Source organism: Fukomys damarensis, unplaced genomic scaffold (assembly GCF_012274545.1).
Source record: "Fukomys damarensis isolate Sample0158 unplaced genomic scaffold, DMR_v1.0_HiC HiC_scaffold_16, whole genome shotgun sequence".
NCBI lineage: Eukaryota > Metazoa > Chordata > Mammalia > Rodentia > Bathyergidae > Fukomys > Fukomys damarensis.
The window spans coordinates 113477954-113501663 of NW_022900928.1; the positions used below are offsets into that span (position 1 = coordinate 113477954).

General features: G+C 32.1%; 1 protein-coding gene across 6 annotated transcripts in view; it reads left to right on the forward strand.

The window, feature by feature from the left end:
• The window catches only part of Spag16 (sperm associated antigen 16), a 1007960-nt gene that overhangs the window by 184906 nt on the left and 799344 nt on the right, over positions 1–23710 (forward strand). For 5 of the 6 annotated variants that reach the window (XM_010616032.2, XM_010616034.1, XM_010616037.2 and 2 more), the window contains one exon: positions 9475–9602. In XM_010616032.2, the coding sequence (XP_010614334.1) occupies positions 9475–9602 (128 nt within the window). Of the gene's footprint in view, positions 1–9474; positions 9603–22238; positions 22412–23710 lie in introns of those variants that run through there. The other variant, XM_010616036.2, reaches the window with a different exon arrangement.

Sequence of the window (23710 nt, forward strand, 5' to 3'; positions counted from 1 at the left end):
TATTAGTATATACTACCATGCTTTTCCAAAAGTTAAAATAATATTAATTCTTCAGAAAAATTTAAAAATACAGAAATGAACATAAATAAAAGGGCACTCAGTTACTATTAATATTCTGACATATAGGCACATGCTATTTGATGACAAGGACACAATCTGGGAGACACATACTCAGGCACTTTAATCCTTGTGAGAATACTACACTGTGTATTGACACAAACCAAGGGAATAAATCAATTGCTCCATACAGCCTCTTGATGCAATCAAGACTTTTGGTAAATCTGAAATATTTGAGGCTTCTGTTTTATGCTTTATATAATCTGCTGTTTATAATAAAAATTTTCATTAGTAGAAGCAAACCACTCTAAAAAGCATATTATAGCAAATAGATAAACCAACAACAGCATTTATTACCACTTTCAAGTACTGTATGTAATTGTACATGCTATACTTTTAGACAATTGACCACACAGTAGGTTTTTTTACAACAGCATTAACACCAACTCTTGAGTAATATGTTTCACTACAACACTGCAATGCCTACCATATTACTTAGATGATAGGAGATATGAGATATGTTATAATTTTATGAGACTACTGTTGTATATTCATTGTGTTATTAACTCTTACATCACATGTTACACAATTGTACTTCCTTTTTTTACACATATGTATGTGAATAAGTCATGCATATAGCCTTTGTATTATTTGGATATTTTTCTTTTTCCTTTTTTTTTTTTGGTACCGGGGATTGAACTCAGGTCCTTGGGCTTGCAAGGCAGGCCACTGAACCGCTGAGCTAAATCCCTGGCCCTATTTGGATATTTTTCTATGCCTCTAAATATTCTTCGTGAATATAATTAATAATACAGCTGTTTCATTTCACCCCCTTATATATAGTATTCTCTGATCTAATAGTTATTTAATTTATGCAATTTAGGTGTTTCTAGTGTTTATTATATGTAATGGTCAATAAATGACTTAGCTCATTGGCTGAAAATTTTTTAGAATGCATTTTTAGAAATGGACTTACTGATCGAAAATATTTGGTCCTTCTAAATATGCTTGATACATATTGCCAGTTCTTTATAGAATGTTTCAGTTTATATTTCTACACGTGGTGCAAGGGAGCACCATACATTATCAATTTTCTCTTTTCAAATATAGTGTAACAATTTTCAAATGAATAATTTTTCATTTGTTATTTTAATTTACATTTATTTACTAGTGAGACAATCTTTTCCATGTTTGTTGACTACTATACAGGTGACTTAGGTATCCATATACTCGGGCCCTTTTTTCTTATAAGGTTTATTTTTTTCCATTAAGTTTATTGGTACATTTTAGGTATAAATGGTTTATTTTTTAATACTTGACTTCAAAACAGTTTTAGTGTAGAGTAATTCAATAATAATAATAATATTATTATTGTTACATACCCATACTTTCCTTAGCTTATTTCTTTGAATTTATCTCAGAAGTTTAAAATGTAATCAATTATAACTCTCATCCTGATTTCTTTATGTTATACTTAGAGAGGGCTTCAATGTTCTAAAAGATTGTATAAAATATTTTCTAATATATTTTTTCTGGTCTTTTATGATATTTTAGACATTAAACTGTAATCCATTTAGAATTAATTATAAATTGCAAGGAGGTAATATGCAATATTTTACTTTTTCCCAAACACAACAACTCATTTTGAGTTGAGATTTCAGTTACCAGAAACATATTTTTTATACACCAAAGGAAGCAAACAGTGTGCAGATCTAACCCAAGACAAAGTTCTTCACTGAAAAATCACTCTGCTCCTGTATAGAAAGTCTGAATACAGAACCTTATTGGCATAGTAAAGGTAATAATCTTAATAGACCTGGCTGTCTCAATTTCTGGCCTATATCTGTTGGGAAATATTAGGAAAGGGAGATCAAAGAAACGTCAGAAAGAGCTATAATTATAATTTTAAAATAACAAAAATTAAATATCGACAAAATGTATTACTCAGTGATAGAGTTCAGTCAAATTTCTACATTATGAAGAAAAAATGATTATTATTATTATTTTTTTTGCTTAACATCTTATATTTTATGGTGTACAAACAACAGGCCTTAATACAGGAGCTAGAAAAAAAAGACACTAAAATGAAAAGGAGACCGGAATCAAAGAAACTTGGACTTTAATCTGATGCTCTGAACTGGAAAAAAATCCATATCATTGGAAAGGTTTAAATTATTTTAGCCTAAATTTGCACATCATTAAAGTAGAAGTGATAAATGAGTCTCAAAGAGTGATGGTGTGGAAGGAAAGTGTCTTGAAGTCTCATTGTGTTCATCTCTCTTTTACTTTCTCCTTTAATCCAACCCCTTTTCAAGATTAATATCCCAGTTGGTGAAAATTCAAAATTGATATGGCGTTCTTTTCAACAATAGCAGGAACTTTTAAATATTTTATAAAAATGGAATTAAAGTGTTTGAAGGTGGGAGAGGAGGAGGGGGTGAAGGGAGGGTGGGGACAAGGGGAAAAAATGAGAACCAAGACCTGGCATGTAAAGGTATAAGATCCCAGTAAAATGTAAATGTTATGGCGTTCTTTTCAACAATAGCAGGAACTTTTAAATATTTTATAAAAATGGAATTAAAGTGTTTGAAGGTGGGAGAGGAGGAGGGGGTGAAGGGAGGGTGGGGACAAGGGGAAAAAATGAGAACCAAGACCTGGCATGTAAAGGTATAAGATCCCAGTAATGAATGTAAATGTATTGTCTACCTAGAATGTACCAATAAATTCAATTTAAATAAAAAATATTTTACTTTAGTTAGAGAGGCCAAATCATTCTTTTAAATTGGAAAGAAAGGTCATGCACTTGTGAATCTTAGTTAACAGGACTCAGTAGGAGATGTAAGAATACTGGTACAGTTTCTGGAGATGTAGAGCAAAGAAACAACTCAGACTTTGTGGAGAGGAAGATGGAGTCTGAATAATCTTGATCTCACCACTGACTGGTGGTGAAGGCGATTATCCACTTGAGCTTCACTGTTTTTCTATTGGTAAATGCTTTTGATATCCATTATGTAAGTTATTAAATAAAAAGTATCATTTTTAATATTCAGTATAGCTATAGAAACTTGTTCTTGACTGGTCTCCCAAGTTTATTGATAAGTTAGCTATATTAAATAATGTTACTTCATTTATTTTTCATTTGAGTTCCTGAGTACTATTTTATTATGTTGTTTGAAGATATTTCATTGAGATAAATAAAATATGCAATAAGTCATCACATATAATACCATAGATATTTAGATATTGAATGGCCAAAATTTATTTTTTTCAGTTTCTGACTATATGGTAAATATATAATATATATCCTGCTGTAATAATGTTTTTAGATATACTTTATACATTTTTTAGCTAAGATTGCTAAACTTTGAATGATGCATTGAACAGATAGATTCACAAGTTTTAACAAGAGTAAGAATCATCTGGTGAGATGGCCAAGAACAGATTGTTGAGCCCCATTCTGAGTTTCTGATTTAGTAGGCTTATGATAGAGTGTGAGAATTTACATTTCAAATAAGGTCCCAGCTAATATTGATGTTGTGGTCAGGGGACTGCACTTTGAGAGCTGATGAAATTGACTAGTGGAAGTTATTTTTAAAATAACATTAATTATTTTCAAGATAGTAAAAATATAGACTTATTTATCTTTAGAAGTTAATTTTTTAAAAACAGGCCAGTTTTTGTTAGCTTTCAATAGTATTCTAAGTGTTTCTTATAAAACAGTACTCCTTTCATGAAAAATGTATATATTAAACATAAATCTAACATTCCCTGTGTTTTAAAAATCAAGAAAATATTTTATCTATTTTATTAATGGCACAAATAAGCAGTATGGTAGAAAGATACTTGAAACATGAGATGCAGTTGTGGCACTTCTGAGTGATAGTTTATGGCTGTGCATTAAATTTTTCTTAGTCTTTTTTCCTCCAGCCTAATTTGGTATGGGTAAAAAAATGGCTCAGTGCTAGCTTAAAAACAGACACAAATTTATGCTAGTTTTATCAAATAGTCATATAGAATAATAGAGTCTATAGAGTATGAACTTGAAAGCACTATTAGATATGAACTTTAGGGCTATTGAATCAAAAATATGCTTAAATATATTTGGAAGTACACCATTTTGCAAGTGTAATCCTTCCTCCTGCAGTCTAAGGCCACAATAATGCCAACAAACAAAAAGGTCAAGAAATTGATCAGTAAATATTGAATAAGTAAAGAAGTCTTCCCTTGGATGACTCTTATTTTCCTACTTAGATTGTGATTGTCATTTAGGACAATCAAGGCTAGGTAATAATGTCAGCTGTCAGTCATTCCTGGGTAGTGAAGTGTGAATTTGTCAGCAGGTGATGAACGACTTGAGTGATGAATGAAACAATGAGGGTATAGGAGTCTGAATAAAAGTTCCCAATTTCTGGTAAATTTTCTGCATGAGATATTAAGACAAGAAAAGAAAATCCACATAAAGATTATTTTAATGGGGTGTTTATTGTTTAGAAGTATTAAATCTTTTAATTTTATATTTTAAAAAGTAATATAAGTGGCCAGTGATTAAATAATTATCATATGCTCCCAAATTCACATTGAAAAAAATTTTTGTGGTACAGTATTGGGATTGAACCCACCTTGAGCTATATTCCTAACCATTAAAAAAAGTTTTTATTTTGAAGCTTCAGCCCCTTAGAGTGCTGCGAAGACAGGCATGTACCACCATACCTGGCTCATGTTGAAATTTTGATTTGAATTAAATATATAAACCAAGCATATATCTGTCCATGCATTTTTTGAGTCCACAAAATATCAGTAATAAATCACAGCTTCTTGTGTATATTTCTGAATAAAGTAAACTTTAGGTTTAGCGCATTTATTTATAGTGCTATTTTATTATTTTTATCATATTATAATTAATGAATTAATTAATAAATGCCTCCTTTGTTCCAATAGTTTTATTATTTATTTCTTAATCTTAATATCTTCTTCATATTTCTAGTCTAGCTTTTTTCAATGATGTAGTTTTTTATTTATGTTGTTCTCTTACAGGATTGTGACCCTTTGGAGTGGAAAAAATGTACTCTACTCATATTTGTAATTTACATAGTGGACCATCATATGTTGTCTCATAATTATTTGGGATTAATTCCTATTAATGATAGTTCAAAGGAAAGCAAAGAACAAAATGGAAAATTATATCATAGCATGAATATCTGGCCTGGGAGAAATCTGGATGCACATGCATTTCATTTGGAAGAAGTCCAAACAAGTTGGCTTCCCCGTAGGGATAGTTATAGGGGATGCTTAACTGATATGTCACTGAAATTAACAGACAGATACCTATTTTAGTTATTTGTCTATACCTACAATTTAAAGAAGAGTTGTCTTTAGAGGTTTCAGTCTATAGTCAGCCAGCTTCAAGGAAGAAATGGCATGGTGGGAGGGCCTACTGTGGAGGAAAGCTGCTCGACATTATGAAGGCCAGGAAGCAGAGACAGAAAGGAGAGGCTGATGAGGGCGATGTACCTTTGCAGTCTCTTCCAACCAGGCCCCACTTCCTAATATCACAATCAGCTATAGCACTCCTGTGGTCCAATCACCGTCCAAAAGCTCCACCTCTGATTACATGATGATTGGTGATCCTTTGGTGAGCATGGTCATTGGTGAGCAATGACCCTACTGTAAGTACCGAAATTTGTCTTTGTCACATTTGTTGTTGAGGCATAGTACATGACACACACAACTTAAAGAAGAGGATTTTTTTTTTTGGCTCATTGTTTTTAAAGAATTCAGTTCATAATCAGCTGGCTCCAAGGCAGAAATAACATAAAGGAAGGCCTACCATGGAGGAAAGCTGCTCACATCATGGACACCAGGAAGCAAAGACTGAAAGAACGAGTCAAGGAGGATATAGCCTTTTAGGTCATGCCCTTGGCTCTTTTGATCAGGTCCTACCTCCTAATATAAAAATCAACTATAGTGCTTCTGTGGACCAACTACTTTGCAAAAGCCCTGCCTCTCAGTGCATAAGATTTCTGGGAGTCATTCTTGATCCAAAGTCTAACAATGCCCATCTGCTCCACCATCCTTCTAACCACTTACCAGTCTAATTATTCATATACAAATATGTGCTGCCTGAGTATCACTTGGGATAAACTGTTACGTGGTTAATGTAAACAACAACAAATGGTTAATATAAACAGCAAATCTATATTTAATTACAAGTGGGATGTGTGTGAGCTGAGAAGTGATACTGTTAGTAGTGGGATGGCTGTAGATATCCAGACAGATTCAGCAGTTAACAGAATATGAGACTGGGATTGTCAGAAGTAAAGTAATAGCATACTAAAACCAAGACTGCTTAATCAATAGCTTCAGAGTATTACACTTATAATTTGATTACTACAGAATTATTTATGATAAATAACTAGAGTATGAATCAATAATTTACTAACCAGTTGAAATTAATACATGCTATTAATTCCATAAATAATAAAATAAAAGAAATAGCTACTGTCTATTAAGGTCTTACTAAGTCCAAGCATGTGGTGAATATATTACAGAGATTATCTCACTTAATTTTCACAGTAGCTATGAAACAGGTATGATTTTGGTTATAGTTTACATATGGAAAATATGACTTCAAAAGTTTGTTAATATTTTGTCAAAGTTCACACATAATGTACATATATGGTGGAACTGAATTGTTAAGGAATGCTGTGACTTTCAGTGGTGACCTTTATTTAGGGAACTTTAAAATAAACACCATTGCCAAAGTCTCACATTCAGAAATTATTATTCAATTGGCCAGTGATACAGGTATTTTTTAAAATGCTGCCCAGTGATTTCAATTTGAGCTATGTCAGGAACCACTTAACTATGAAAGCATACTACTGAGTTTATCTTTGCCCTCCACTTGTACCCTGTCAGTACAAAGAAATGGTAATGATTATGTAGCTTGAAAGAATAGTTTTAAGATTTATTTTACTTATTCTATCCTCTAAACATTTTCTTTTTCATGTATTCTACATTAACCTCACTTCTCCTGCCTACTAACTCACTGACTATTGTCTTCTGGAATGTTTCCGGATATTGGCTGGGTGATACAGAAGTCGTGATTTACCTCTGCAAATACATGCATATCTGTATAGAATTGCTTTTACCAGTGCTTTGCTGCTCTTTTTGAAAGTCTTCTTTCAAACAGTTATTCAGCTATAAACTACATTTTCCTAATTTTTTCCCAGCTATAGAAATGAGATAGGATCTAAGTGGTTAACTTTTATTAAATGCCTCACCTTATATAATGATATAACAATATTTATTAAATTGTATGGGTGATTAGTTTATTGGCTCAGATATTTCCATATAGTAAAAAAATATATATGATTGGATTTTGATCCAGTAAGCTATGTTTTTCATTATAATTAATAATTTCTACCTCCCACCATTTTCAACTAGGCATCATCATTGAAATTAAATACACAACAATAGAAAAGTGAGCAAAGGACATAAATATGTAATTCAGAAAAAATAAAGTACACAAAAGAAATATAAAGCAGTGTGAAATAAGCAGTTGATTTCAGATACAAATGTAAAATAGAGCTTTATATATGACTTGCCAATCACATTTTCATAGAATTTCACTTAATAGATGTTATATAATTTACATGTGTTTTTTTTAATATTCTTGTCTTCTTCCTATAATGCAAGCTCTATGAGGAAAGAAATTTTATCTGCTTTGTTTAGAGACATATTGTAAGAACTCAAACCAATGTCAACCATAAAGTAGAGACTCAACAGTAAATATTGGTCAAAAGAAATAATTGTGTAATGAATGAATGATTTTAAATTGTGTGTGTGTGCGTGTGTGTGTGTGTGTACCACTAACAATGATGTGGAGAATTGATCAGTGTACAATGGCAGGAGTATAAACTGGTACAATGGTTCTGAAGAGCAATCTGAGAAGGGATATCATGTTTTTATCAAATCTTTATTTTATTTGAATTATTTATTCTTGTAGAACTACACTTTAAGGAATTATTCAGTACAGGGCATATGCATAGACAGATAATTCTAAAGGCTGTATTCTAGCATTAATATCCTCAAGAGAGAAATATATTAGGATGTTACATAAGATATGGAATTTATTCTTTTAAAACAGACCAAATGTTATGAAAATGAAGTAATGTAACGTTAATTGAAAACTAGAGGTTGGACAATGGAGCATGATGCCAACTTTGTAGAAGTTGAGAGAGAAAGAGAACAAATTAAGTAGTTTAAATGAAATATTGTTTGTGATCCTATCCTATCTGAGGGGTGACACTAAGATTGATTCTAATTTTCTTTGTAGTATTATGAAATTCACATTCTATATTAATATGTATCGCCTTGTTATTCAGAAAAATGCTTCTTTACAAAATTTGCTTTATCATTTTCCAACTCTGAAGAAATATTAAATACCATCTCCGCAAGGGAAAGCCTTGTTCATCTGCTTTGCTCAGTGGTAGAGTTCTCATGCCTAGAATATTGAGATAAAGTACACTTACAAATATTGCTTAATAAATGAACGAATGCTTCCTTCTCTAACAATTTTAAGTTTAATACAAAGGAAATAGATTACTTCCGTTAAAAAATATTGTGAAGAAATTAATCTACCCATGATTAATAGTGAGTGTCTAATCATAGCATGTCTTCTTTCCACTGAAGATATTCTTTTTGTATGGACATAAAATATCTTTGGCGTTTACTTAGTGGGGAAGGCAGTGAGCAATGAATGAAAGATAGTGATGCTAATATATGTGATTTCTTTCTTTTTATTTTGGATAAACCTTTTATCTTAACTAAATGCCTATAAATTAATGTTTCTTGGACTTAAAGGAGGAAACTTTAATAGTTAACCAATAAGCAAGTGTTACTCTTCCCCCTACCCCCAGTGCTGGGGATTGATGCCTGGGCTTCATACATGCAAGGCAAGCACCCTACACCTGAGCTAACCTGTAGTCCAGCAAGGATTCTTTTGTTACTGGAATTATTTTTAGCCCTGTCATTTACAGAAAAAAAAGGATATAAAAATTATCACAGACTGATTACTCACATTACTTTGGTGTTGAAAGCTTATTGAAAAATGACATCTGTCCAAACAAACAAGACACTGCTATACTGTGCTTCATTGGAAGTCACAAAGTGTTTCTCATAATTTTAACAGGTAGCATGCAGCTTAAAATTGTTTAAGCAAATAGAGATGTGCCTTATTTTGTATTTTATCTACTTTACATATTTTTTAAAAACTAAAATAGACAATGAAGGGCTTATGGTAAGAGTATAGGAGAATTTGCTAATAATATGTCTTAATTTAGTATTAAATAAGACAATATCAATGCCTATGGCTATTAGAATATGTAACAAACACTTCTTGCTTTATCTTTTCTCCAGGATTCAGAGTTTCCAAAAGAGATGCAATCAAATCTAAATTTGAATTTAAATAAAGAAAGTCTTCGTCCACCGAAATTTGACTTCAGACTGAGTGACATTTTCAGACTGCATGAACTTCCAGTGAGCTGGTAGGTAGGATTCTTGATGCTTTATTAATTCCTTTGAGATTTTATTGTCACAACTAAATTGTGGTCATCTTCATTGCCAAAATGGATTGCTTTTAGCCTGTTCCCAAATTATTACCAAATTGCTGCTTATAGCAGGGAAATTGCCATCGTTTAGCTTCTTCAAGGATTCTAATATTAATTGGTTTAGGCACTTGGTGGCAGTGCAGACTAAGTACATTATTGTGGACTATTGTGAAGGTTAGAGTTCTGGTTTAAAATAATACACAGATCATTTTAGAAAGATTTCTAGTGCTATTTAAGATGACACTTCAGAAACTGTATTTTTTGGTTTATTTTATTTACAGATTTTATGAATGTACACTTTTTCCATTAATAGATTGTCGTGTTTTTTTAAGAAGATCATAATTTCATGAACTGTAATTACATTGGCTTAAAGACCAAACTTATTGCTTGGCATTTCTTCAATACACATTTTTATAAATATGCATATTTATACTCATGAAAAATGTATTCCAAATGTTATAAAATTTACAATGCTATTCAGATTTTTGAGAAAATATTTCTGTGGGAGCATCTGCATATATAAATCCTATAATAGAATTCTGTGATACATTACAGTTTAAGCAAATGGTCAGCTTTGGCTGATAATCATGGATATATCATTTTTATTATGCTTTAGATGAATAGCATTATTTTCCTGCATTTGGTTATATAGTCCAAAGTGTATATGTAATTAGTCTTCAAAAAAAGTATGATTTATGCAAAAATTTGCCGAAAACATCTTGTCTTACGCCTGTTATACTTAGAGATGATCACTGCCTTGAAATATATATTAACCTTGAAATATATATTATTAGTTTCACCTGTGATAAGTATTATTTTTCATTCATGAAATTTCCTCTGATCCTGATTATATTGTATGTGTAATATTCCACTTAAACTTTGTTTACCTGGTAACAAGAATACTGCCTGTGATATATGTCTTAAGAATATAACTGATATGATCTTAGCTTTTATGACCAAAACAATTAAGTTAGCGAATTGAAATGGTATGTTAGTACCTTAAGGGAACCATAAACATGATAGATGATGCCTTTGTATTATGTTTTGACTTAAAACAGGTATATGTGCATTTGTTATATGTCAGTCTTTTGATAAAAGTTTATGACTTTTTCTTTAAGTATCTGTTGGCTGGAATTCTACATCATATTGCTTGCATAAGTCATGCCAATAACACATCATCTACAATTTCAATTTATGATTTCTTTAATCTTAAATAACCTCAGGCATGAGGAATATACTCTCCACACCTTTTCATAATGTTAATTTTATTTTCATTGATGGCAGTTCTCTTTATCACACTTATTTTTCATCACCTTAATTAGTATTTAATTACATAGCAATAGTAAACATAACTAGCTTTTTAAGAAATTTAGTAACCAACTGCTTTGACTCTTTGTAATCCTGGAGGTTGGGTGGTAGGAATAGCTGCTGGTTGACTTAGACATTACTGAGAGCTCTAAGCAGTGGGATGGAGTGGGAACAGTGCATTTGGAGAGAATGGGAAGAGATGGTCAATCCAGTGATTAAGTGGAGGTTCAGGGAAATGCTTCATTAAATGAAAGTATGGGGTAGAGAAAGAGGGAAACCTTTAGTTCTAACTCAAACACAAAATCTGGAATTCAGCTTAATTTATTTCCAACCTTTGGAAAGACAGCTGCCTTAATAACTACTACTGCAACCCAGGAAATAATTTCTCTGTCACAATCTGCACTAGTTAGTCCATTAGGAGAGAAGAGTCTATCATTATGTGCTAGGCAGTAGAAAAATGAATCAGTAATAGAAAGAATAATCATTAATGTTTTAAAGTAACATACCTAAAAGGAAAATTAAGTTGTGATTCTGGGACAAATAATTTACTGGGTTCTTTGTGTTCACCTCTCTACTTCTGTTTCCTTATCACAATTTGTTCTTTGTCATGTGTTTGTGTTTCTCCCACCAACTTTTTCTCTTCCTTTACATTCTCTAACTTTCTTATTTCAGTAAAGTAAATATTATTTCCATTTCTGCCTCTGTCTTTTTCACATATACACACAAGGTTTAGAAACTTTGAGAATCACAGAGAAAGAATTTTTGTCAGAGTTGTTGAATTTAAAAGCAGTGAATAAGAGAATAATTTCTGTTTTTACAGTTGGGCATACAATTTAGCATTAATATACAATTATATGACCTATGATTAAAGTGAAACCCTTTTTTATTTTCTTAATAAGTATGGCCTAATATAATTATTATAAATATAAATATTAAAATAATTAATTAGATTGTGTTGAAGTGCAGAAGTTGCTAATTATTTGTTATTTCTCTGGAAAACAGATTTATCAGACTGGAGTTTTTACTGTGCTTTTCTAACAAGGTCATAATAAAATAAATGCATATGAAAATCCAGATAATATAAAAACTCTTAATGTCTTATTCATTTGCATTTTTTATAGAGTATAATTTCATAGGTCAAGGAACCAGGAGGATTTTAGATTAGTTAAGAGAATTTTTAAGCTCTGATTTAGGTAGATGTTCTTCTACTACTCTTACAAGATGGTTTCTATCAGCCTAGAAAATCTCTTTCAGTAACTCCCATTAGTTTAAACAAAAATTCCTTTTGGCTCAGAGAATTTCTCACCAAACCTAAGGTCTTTGGTTATACTCTGCTCATTTTCACTAAAAAGTTGATATAACCACTCGTGCTCTTTTCGTTCTCCCACTGGCATCCTGGTGATCTTGCTGACTCCTAGACTGGTCTTTGAACACATGTTCAATGAACTGCTCCTCTTGGGTCAGATTTCTGGTTGCTAGTTTGTCCCTGGATTTCAACCACCAGCTTCATCTTTTAACTACTACTACTCAGGACTGCTCTCCATTCTCTGCTTTCAGGATTCTCTATATAGTGATATCTCTGTCCTGACATATCCTCTGAGCTGGAATATCTAATAGTCCACATTTTTATATCCCCCCCAAAAAAAACTTGGTGTTCCCTGTGAAAACCTAGACTTTTCTTGAACATCCCCATATTTGCAAAGGCAACACCTTGCATAATTTTACACAAGATAAAAACCTGGGAGTCATTTTGATTTCTCATCCTCTCACATTGCAGTTTCCATCAGGAAATCTGCCAGTGCGTCTGACATGACTTTTCTCTAGAATATTTAATTTTTCCACTTTTCTCTATTGTTTAACCACTTGCAAAAGTTTTGTTTTACCTCACAATGGTTTGCTCATTTCATAGTGGCTAAACTGAGGTTTTAAAAATGTAAACAGACTATCAGGTTTTTTTCTTTAAATAAAACAATATCTTCCCCTTTATTTTAAAATAAAATGCAGACTTCTTGTGTGGCTTCACAGGCTCTTCAAGGTGAGACTCCTGTCTGCTGTACTGGCTCCCATTCTCTCTTGCCCAGTACTATCAACCACACCAGTCTTCTGGTGCCGCATTTATTTTTGCTCAAACATCTTCACACTAGATCTTGTATGTCTTAGCAGTGTCAATTTTCTAATTTTTCCATGTCTGGTACATTTCTTATCTTCCTTTGAAATTTTACCTCCTCAGAGAGGCAATTTCCCCAAAATGTAAATAATATTTTACTTTCTCCTACAATCACTTTTATTCCCATTATTCTAGATTCTTTCATGGATTATAGTAGGTATGCAGAGGCATATATTTAAAAGTGTTTAATGAAAAAGAAAAACATATTTTCCTAGTTTATGTAGGGCAGAGTAGTAGTGCTCCTATTCTCAGAGCCCGTTGGAAGAGTCCCTTCTCCAGCCTTCTGTGGTGAATTTAGCATGTGACTAAAATGCCTATTACTTCCAATCCTAGCTGCTATGCCCCAGTGAGACTTTTTGCTCCCTTTCTTTGGAATGAAGGGATTTTGAAAGTGCTGAGTCATGTGATGAAAGTAGCATGGATCCTTGAGTCATCTATGCTTGGAGCGTTCTCTAGGCTTTATCAAGCTTTTATACCCCAGATTAATGCTCAATATTCTTGTGAAGTTACATGAGATAGGCTATATAAAAAAAATGAAAAATAAAATCTTTAAAAGGAAAGAGTTAAGGAACTTTCACATTCACTCATTCATTAAACAAAAATTTCTTGAGTAGTACTCAGATACTGTTTTGAGCAATTAACTAACTAGAGAAAAATCTTTTCCGGAGAGCTTACATTTATTGTGACAACAGTTAATACCAATAATGAACACAACATACATACTATAATGTATTTGATGGCCATAAGGTTTGTAGAGAAACAGAGCAGGACAGAGGGATACTGAGTACAGAGTGCTACAGAATTAAGAGAGTTAAAAAATGGACATTAACATGGGTTCATAAAAGCTTAATTGTTTTTTATTTTGCTTGTGAATTAAATATATTTTCACAAGATTGAAATTGATATTTTAAAATGTAAATTTTAATTTTAAAATTAAATCTTTTAAATAATTAAAGATATTTAGTGATATTTTTCAATGTGTATAATATGCTAAAATTATGTTGTAATTTTTATAATGTTTACATCTACCCAAATCAAATCAGCAATATATTAGAGCAAAATATGCATTTAAATTTTGGATTAGCAAAGAAAGTTTAGTTTCTTGAAATTCAAGAAAATTCTCCCTAGAAGGATAATTACATGTAGTTAAAAATACTTGTAATCATTATTTATAAGTAGTGTACAGAAAAATGTAAAACATTTTCTGTAATGTAAGGATATGGTCTACAGTTTTAAGATTAACTATCAAAGTACTAAAGCATTCATATTCAGTTAGCTTCCATTAATGATATAGTAATATGCTATTAACTTTTAAGAAGGATAATGTGCATGAATTTACAATAAATGTAAGCATTCATTTTAATGCGCTATTTATTTACTTTTTTAGGCTGTGTTCCATGAATAAATACATCATCTAATTAGTAGATTAAGATCTTCTATTTTTTGCAGATTATCTTTAGTGCCCTTGCATGTATCTTTCTTCAACATTAAATTTGTTTAGATATATTTTTTTTGAGCAGCTGTCATTTTCCAGAAGGTGTTTTGATTGGTTTTTTTGATCAACCTGCAGCAAAAATTATGGAAAGACTTTTATATTGGTCACAGATGAAGCGTAAAGCATTTTCAATTCCAGTGTTTCATAGACTCAGTAAGAAACCAACAGTTGCCCTTCTGGGGCGATAATCATTTTTCATGCTCTTTTAATTATCTAAATACATAGTAATGACCACAGTGACCTACAAGAAGGCATCAATGGACATATTATAATTATATATAGCAATTACGTGTAGTGCCAACAATGCATAAAAATCCCACCTATTAACTAAGGTTGGTTACAAAAAATGAAACTATGTTTGTCTCCCTTAGGATGTAGTTTCAGTTTTTGAAAAATCTAGTCATTTAGTTTTTGCAAAACATTTTTTCTGGAGTATATTATTATGATAAGGCAGGTCTATTTTCATAGATTGATAGCACATTAATAATATTCTAGTAAATATAGAAAATGCCTCTCACTCCATCTTCTTCTTTCATTATATACTGGTATTTCCTATTACCTGCTTTGTAATAGAAAGAACGTAAGTTCAAGGCAAAGGTAAATCTTTATGGTGCAGAATGCTAGGAAGGTTGTTTAGGGCAAGTAGCAATGTACTTCTAGTTCTCTTTAAAATGTTAGTATTATGGGGAGGGGAAGAGGGGGTGAAGGGAGGGCAGGGACAAGGGGAAAAAATGAGAACCAAGACCTGTCATGTAAAGGTACAAGATCCCAATGATGAATGTAACTGTACTGTATACCTAAAATGTAGCAATAAACTCAATTAAAAATAAAAATAAAAAAGTATGTCAAACTACATTATATTTGCACATATGCACATAGTTTATTTAAATAATTAAAGGTCACAGACAGGGAAAACATGAGTTTCAGCAATTTTTGCCATTACTTGATGGGGTACCTCACCTAAACTTGCCAAGACATTCTCTTTCATTTGATTTTAAAGACAGTGCCTGTGGGATGGTAATTGCTATTTTTCCCTGGCAATTCACAGTTATATGATAAATTGGTTGTAAACATCAGAGATAGCGATGATAGGTCTAAATCTCAAACCATTTTGGTAATTTCTTATGTGGCCATGACTAGAAGATGTTGTCATGTTGGTTTTATACCATCGATTTTTTTCACATTAATAATGTTTTTATAATTTAATAGAAAGTGATAAAACTTATTAGACTTATACACTCAGAATACATAACAATATTTATGCACCGAATTCAACTTTAATTTAAAACTACTGACATTATCCCAAGGCAATAACTATTAATTCAGAGTATCTCATAAAGTAGGACATTTTAACTTGTGTGTCTGTGAGCACCTCAAATTTAGTAGTTCTGAAATTCAGTTCTCTCCTCTATTTCCTTCCTCCTCACCTTCACCTTCTTTTTCCCATTTTCATGTCATTATCATCCATGTAGTAACCCAACATGACCTGTAAATCTTCCAGTCATCAATTGATCATTTAAGTCTGGGTATCCTGTTGATCCAAAATTAATTTTTCCACCCTTCACTTCTGTCAAAGTCCATCATCTGTCATTTAAGCTACTCAGCAGCTTTTTACTGCTTAGGACTTTCCAGTTGATGAATATGTAAGAAGGAAAATTTGTCATTCCAGGTACCATTGGCATATTAATATTATGTATATGGGGCAATGAATGCTAAAATGCACTTAAAATCTCCTTTATTCATCCAAGTCACCAATGAGGAGGAAGGGCTTTGATTTTATCAGAGCCAAGAATGTGATGGAGTCATATTCCTAAAACTTAGAGATTTATGTAAGAAAATAATAAGTCATCTTGAAGTGAGAATAGTAGTTTCCCTTCATTTACTTCATTCCCTGGTTATATATTTAAATTTGTTCTAAACATTGGCAATGAGAGAGAGGAGGGGATTCATTTATTTGTATCATTATGTCATTATGTTATTATAATCTAGAAATCCAATTATTGATTATAGTCCAAGGAAAAATGGACAGAGAAGGAATGATGTTATGTATATGTTTTGGTGGAGTTGGAGGAAATAGGAAAAATGGAGTCTAGCTGTGACATCTGATAGTAGAGATGAAATAGTTTGTAATTACCCAGAGTGTACATTTTGTATATTTTCCATAGAAGAAGGTAACATATGCACATGCAGATACTGATGTGAGTACATCAGGGCAGCAATGGGATAGGGTAGTATATTTAAACAGCATCTATGTCAAGGATAGTAAGGCACATCATTTATGATACAGACTAGGCTTTTCCTATACAAATATATGGGTAACTGTGGGAGAGAGGAAGAGGAATTTCCATGGGAGAAAAATGAACTGTTCAAGCCTTCCGAGGTAACTTGTACCTGTAAAATTCTTGCAGATGCTGCTGATAAGCTTTATAACTTTCATGTCATTATGTTAGTGATTTCTTAAAGAGCTGAATTCATTTAAAAACATATTTTATACCAGGAAGACATACTTAAGAATCTGTTTTCTCTTGGTTTACTTGAAAGTCATTTATCTAAAAGTAGAAACTTTGAAATAGTAAGCTAAATAAAAATGCAGTTTTTGAATAGATTATTAGTCTCTCGACATTTTTTCTTAAGTTTTGGATCATATTACTGAGATGATCATAATGAACCTTATTGAGAAGTTGAAACAATTACAATGTTGAAAGTTTCTCATATATAGTGATATTTAATTCTAATGAAAAGTTCTTTAATATGGTCCTATTATTTGCCCATTTTTCTGGTGAAAAGCCTGAGGTTTTTGAGTTTTTGGTACCTTATCTTTGATTTATTTGCTTCATCTATCTTTCTAATTTATGATTTAAAATGATTAAAAGATATAACTTTAGTGAAACAAGATAGATTAATGGTTAAGACTAAAAATGTTTGTGAGAATGCACTGTGTACAAGTTCTGGACATACCACATACTAATCCTGTGACTTGAGCTAGTTGCTTAACTTATTCATCTCTTTTTTTATGTGAGCCCTGGGACCTTAGATAAGTTATTTAACTTTTACTTCTTTGCCTATAAAACCAGTATTATATCCAACCCAAAGAACCATTATTATGTGTAAGTAAATTAACTTACTATACATAAATGCTTATTAAATAGTAAAGAACCAAAGGCTTAAGTAGAATGACTAAATTGTATTGCTTTAATGGTTTAAAATTACAGGTTAAAATTACCATTTTTAATAAGGAATACGTTATCCTTCAGGATGTTAGTATCTTATCCACGATTTGGAAGTTTTCAGGATTGCCTAGTTTAGTCATATTCAATTTAAAATTTAAACAAAATTTTTGATTGTTTACCTCAGTACACTTAAATTAAGATGTAATTTTTCTCTAACATAGAGGAATGAAATTGTCCATTTACATTCTATATTGTCAAAATGCATTTAAAGAAGGTGAAATGCACATTTAATAAGTAAAATGGAAAACATGACTTAAATAACTAAAATTATAGAAATAAATCAAAACTTACAGTGGAAGTTTATTGTTCATAATTTGTATTAAGCTATAACTGCCTATTTTCTGGAGAAAATGATAATTGTGATGATTTTAGCAGTCACTCATTAAAAGAAAGACCACCACCTTAACATTCTTACCTTTAGAATATCAAGAAAGCAGACAGTAGGTGGGAAATCAGCCTTTTTATTTAAATCATAGCTTAGTTCTTGACAAAACATCTGCTGCCCATAGGAGCAGCTTATTTTAGAGCTGGCCTACCTTTTGCCAGGACACTGTCTCATATATGAACCTGACTGCATTACTGTGTTCTGAAGGATGAGCAAAGGGTGCCTCTTATCTCACGCAAGGGTCAAAACTCTTCAGTAAAGCGCATGTGATTTTTTTCTTATCTGGCTCTTGCTAACCTCTCTAAATCTATATAACTGCACACTATGCTCGCATTGTTTCGGCAGCCACACCTCTTCAAAACTCAGTGCCTTAACCCAAAAATATTAGATTTTTTCTTAAAATTATGTAGATTCAGCTGTACAATTCTGCTGTGTGTGGCTTAGCTGAGATCACTTTCTTTTTTCTTTCCTTTTCTTTTCTTTTTATTGAGTTTATTGGTACAATCTAGGTATACAATACATTTACATTCATTACTGGGATCCTGTACCTTCACATGAAAGGTCTTGGTTCTCATTTCTTCAAGATGGCCACTTATTCACCAGTGCAGCTTGTGTGTATAAAGTTCAGGAAACTTATGGACAGCTTTCAGCATGATTCATTTAGAAAGGAAAAGCTTTCTGGGTCCCTTCTCTGTGTTTACAATACTTCACAATCTTGTGCTCATAATGCTTTCTTTTAAATTCTTTGCTACATTTATTAAACAAGTCCTGTGGCATATTTACCTTAAAGTGCACTGCAAGGTGTCACTTAAAAAGACTATGTGGCAGTGAAGTGAAACAACCACTACCATTGCTCCTCACCACGCTTCATCTTTTGGGTCAGTGTCACATAAATATTTTAAGAGGCTGACTTTCCCTTGTGGAGAAATCTTCATGAAAAGGCTGGGGTTCCCATATGTAGGAACCATAAGGAGTGACGAAGGGGAAGCTGGGGACAAATGCTTCCCAGTCCTTTAGAGGGAGTTGTCTCCTCACTCAGCACTTACCCTTAAGAATAAGGCATCATCAGAGAAGAGCAGTTTTGAGATAAGCAATAAAGAGAAATTGGTAAGTGATAGTGAAATGGTAAAATACAGAAAGTTGAGTTTAATACTAAATAAACTAAATGTAATATGAATATAAGATATACTTAAATTTCATTCAGGGGAGCATGTTAAGAAGTAAATATGGGAACTCTCAATATAGAATAAATGAATAGGTTAAAAACTTGAAAATAGAAGCCACAAAATAAAAAAGTAAAATAAGCTTAATTTTTTTTTTCAGTGTGAAGATGTAGACAATTTAGAAGTGTTTTCTTTTTATGGCTAAGAAACAAAAATACATTTTAGTAAATGATGAAGAACATCAGCTAGAATAGACTAACAATAAAAGATACAATGAGTCAATTGAAGTTTGGAAAAGGAGCATTTTAAAACAACCAAATCAAAGTAATTGAAAATACTAAAATAATGACAAGCTGCTGGACCATAAAATTGTATATTTTATAAAGGTCTAAGAAAGCAAACAAGGTAGAATAATGGGCAACAATATAAAAACTCCAGCCTAGAGACACATGAAGTTGAATTCTGGAGATCTGGTCCATTAGAGATGCTTTAGATGCACCTGTGTACTGGTTCCTTCCAGCAAAATGTCCAGGGACTTCCAGGCAGGCCTGCATCCTACCTGTCAGTGTGATAAGGTTTGCCTATGCTCAGAGAAGCCTCAGAATCTGTGGAACTGTCCAGGGCAATGTGCTGTCTGCCTCACAGTCTCTTCCCCTCAAACTTGCTTCATAGCTTAGACAAATACTTATTTCTGTTCAACAAAGAGCACTTAAGCACTGGCATATATTCAAAATATCATTTGTATTATTGACATTTCAGTATTCATTATCATTTTAAACAGCGAATGTTTTGTATAAACATAAGTAGAGCTTTCTACTTGACAACTGTGACCTTTAGTTTCACCTGCATTATACAGATTATATATAATGAAGATTTAAAGAGTGTGTTGTAGGAATGGATAAAGAGAATCAATGTCCAATACATGAAATCTAATAGCCACCGTTAAAATGAGATTTATATTTTCTTTACATTTAGGGTTTTTAAGATTTATTTTAATACTTTAAATTATGTGGAGAGATTGAGTAAATTTCTACAATGCAATTGGCCCTTTCTGTGGGTTTTGCACATGGAAATTTAAATAACCATGAAAATGCAGTTAGGTTTATGATGGTTGCATTTGGGCTGAACATGTACAGACATTTTTGTGTGTGTGTGCTTAGTCCCTAAAGCATATAGTTTCCATGGCATTTTGACTGCATTGGATGTTATAAACAATCCAGAAATGATTTAAACAAGAGGATATGCATAAATAAATGAAAATACTGAATCATTTTGTATAAGTGATTTAAGCATCCATATATTTTGGTATATGGGGAGGATCCTAGAATCTTTTCTTGTGCAAATATTGAGTACTGATACAGTACTATACTCTTGTAGTAATAACGTGGCAAGACTTACTCTCCCATAAAATGCATTCTTTTAGGCTTCCTTATATTTTGATAGATGGAATAATTTTAATGCTGGTATTAATAATATTGGTTTCTCAACAATATTTTAAAATATTAAGTATTTTTTACTTGGTTAAGATTCAGAAATTGATAATGACAGTTTTAATTACAAGAAAAATTAGTATTACATATTGCATTCAACTTTGTAAATATGGAGGAAATGATTAAATGCATTGTTTTTAAATTGTGAATACCCTTAGTCTCTTAATATTCTTATTAAAATAATATACTGTTCCACACTTCAAATATAAAAAATTAGATAAACACTTTTTACATGCCAGATAACTATTATTCCTTCAAAAAATCTTTTGTAAGCCCTCTCGTTATGCCTACTCTCCGGTGGCCAGCTCGCATCACATTAGGAACTGTCCTGCAACTTGCTTTATGCAATTTAAATATATCCATTTGTGTTAACTGTTCCATCCCTTTCATATATCTGATTAATATTGGCACACTAATGTAATCATTCAATTATTTTATCCAAAAGACAATTATGACTATCTTTTATATAAACTTTTGTGTACTTATTTCGTTCATTTAAATTTCTTTATTATTTATAATATTTTGTACTTTTTCTATTTGTATTGAATACAATATAGTCCTGGAGTTAAATGAACTGATAGAATTAAGCTACAGCGTAGTTCTGTTAATTTTCTTTTACTACTTGTGCTTGACTTAAATAAATAAAGACAGTAGATAAGCTATTTAATTAATGATATAATAATAAATATTTATATATACATACAATATGGAAATACCTTAGTTTTTAAGCCTTTGACTTGTAGGAAATTAATTTTCTTCTATTAGAATATACATTGCAGAAGGTTTTGGAGCATTCATTTATACAAATCATCATATGCATATTTTAAACTATAGGATAATGTACATAAGTTCTTTCACTTAATAAATTTATCCCAAGTATATGGAGATATTTTCATCACATTGTAGTTAAAATACATTGCTGCCTACTTAATTTTCCTCCATGCATTTTTTAGTGTATGGACCCATTGACCTTTTTGAAAAGTCACTCAAGCCTCTGGTAATTCAAAACTCTTCCTTTTATTAGTGTCCACCTTCATCCCAGCTCTTCATGCAATGTAGCTGATTAAATGACTTTTCTGATGCTCATTTTGAAGACTACTGCTTGAGCCATGGTTGGATCCCACTTACCACCAGTATAAACTGGGATGCTTTATGGTAAAAGTGATACAATACTGACAGATAGAAGATAAAAGGAAATTATTGGGTCAACTGTTTTCAAAAGATCAAAAGTAACAGCAGCTTCATGTCAAGCTTGATTTACTATTTTTTAAAGATATCACCTGGTACCTAAATTCACTGTTTTTTGTTTTGCCTTTGCATGAGTATTATTCTTAGGCTCCCAAGGATCCTTTCATGGTATCAGAATGGCTGAAGTCCTAGATTTCACATTCTTTCACAACATCTGGAAGGGAAAGAAGAAGGATCTTTTTCCTTATCTCTTCAAGAAAAAGAATGGGAAACTATGCCTGCAATTTTAGGCAATCTGACCCGACCCAGTGTTTCATAGACTGAATATATTAAATGCCATTTGAGCAGTGAAAACTGTGACTGAGGAAAGTGACCACAGGATTGACAGAGAACTATCAAGACCTACACTAGAGGTGAGAGTAGTATCAGATTATGTGTATGGCGGGTAATAGAAGGTGGTGGTAATTGGTAAGGATTCTTTAAAAAGCCTGGGTGTGTTTACCAGAAAGAAAGGGAATGAGGCCAAACAAGTGTCAACTGCAGTATACATATTTTCTTCACTGTTAGGCTTAAACGGTAATAGGCAGTGCCAACTAGTCTATTCTTTCCCAAGTAATAGCATATCCCGGTGCCCCTACTGGGGTCTCTGTTTGCATTGTTATTTGGAAGGTCCTGCTCTTACCATATTTATTATTTTGTAGCAGAAAGAAAATTACCACTGATATAAAGCACTCAAACTATTTATTTGACAGCATTGTAGTCAGGACAATGTGCTTTGTTCTGGAGAGAATAAGCAAAAGAAAACACTGCTTAGGATGGCTTAAGGGTTAAATGAAATTGTTTACATAATAGATTATTGCCATTATTCTTGGAGCTTTGTGTGTGCTCAGCAGATGTTAGACATTTCTGCCTATTTGGTACCTACAGTCCTTGTCAGGAATTTGGTGACCTCAGACAGGGTATTTATCACCTACGACAATTTTTAAATGATGTTCTTCACCTACTAACCCTAACTTCTATTGTTACTACACCTACTGACAATCTTCTTTATTTCTGGTGCTATTTGTCTGGAGAATCGATTAATTTTTGATCAAGATGACTTGCTCTTTCTATCGCATCTCCACTGCCATCTGTTTTCTATTCTTTTGGGCACTAACTTGTGTTATTCTAGGAGGTATGTCTATTTTCAGCTCTAACCATTCTCTATCTCTTTAATTTTTACTAAGTAAACACCCATAGTCAATAGTGCACTGTAAGGAGTAACAATTTTAGATAGCAAAGTAGATTACTAATTTGGCCAGAGCAAGATCTCCTGGTAAAATAAAAGATTTACAGCAAATGGGGTCAATATACATTACATCATGTCTTTACTTTGGTAGTTTAAATAATAAGTAAGACTAATAATTAGACATGCCAGTCTTTGATTTATTGATAGTGATATTTTATTTAAATATTTTCAGATAAAGCAGACCGAAATAATTTATACATCATAAACATGTTTCATTAATGTTTCTGAGAGATTCACTATGGCTTATTAAACCTTTGTGTGAAATCTTTATTGCATTATTAGAAATTAAGGTCAGTACAAAAAGAAAAGGCAAGAAATGAGCCATTTTACC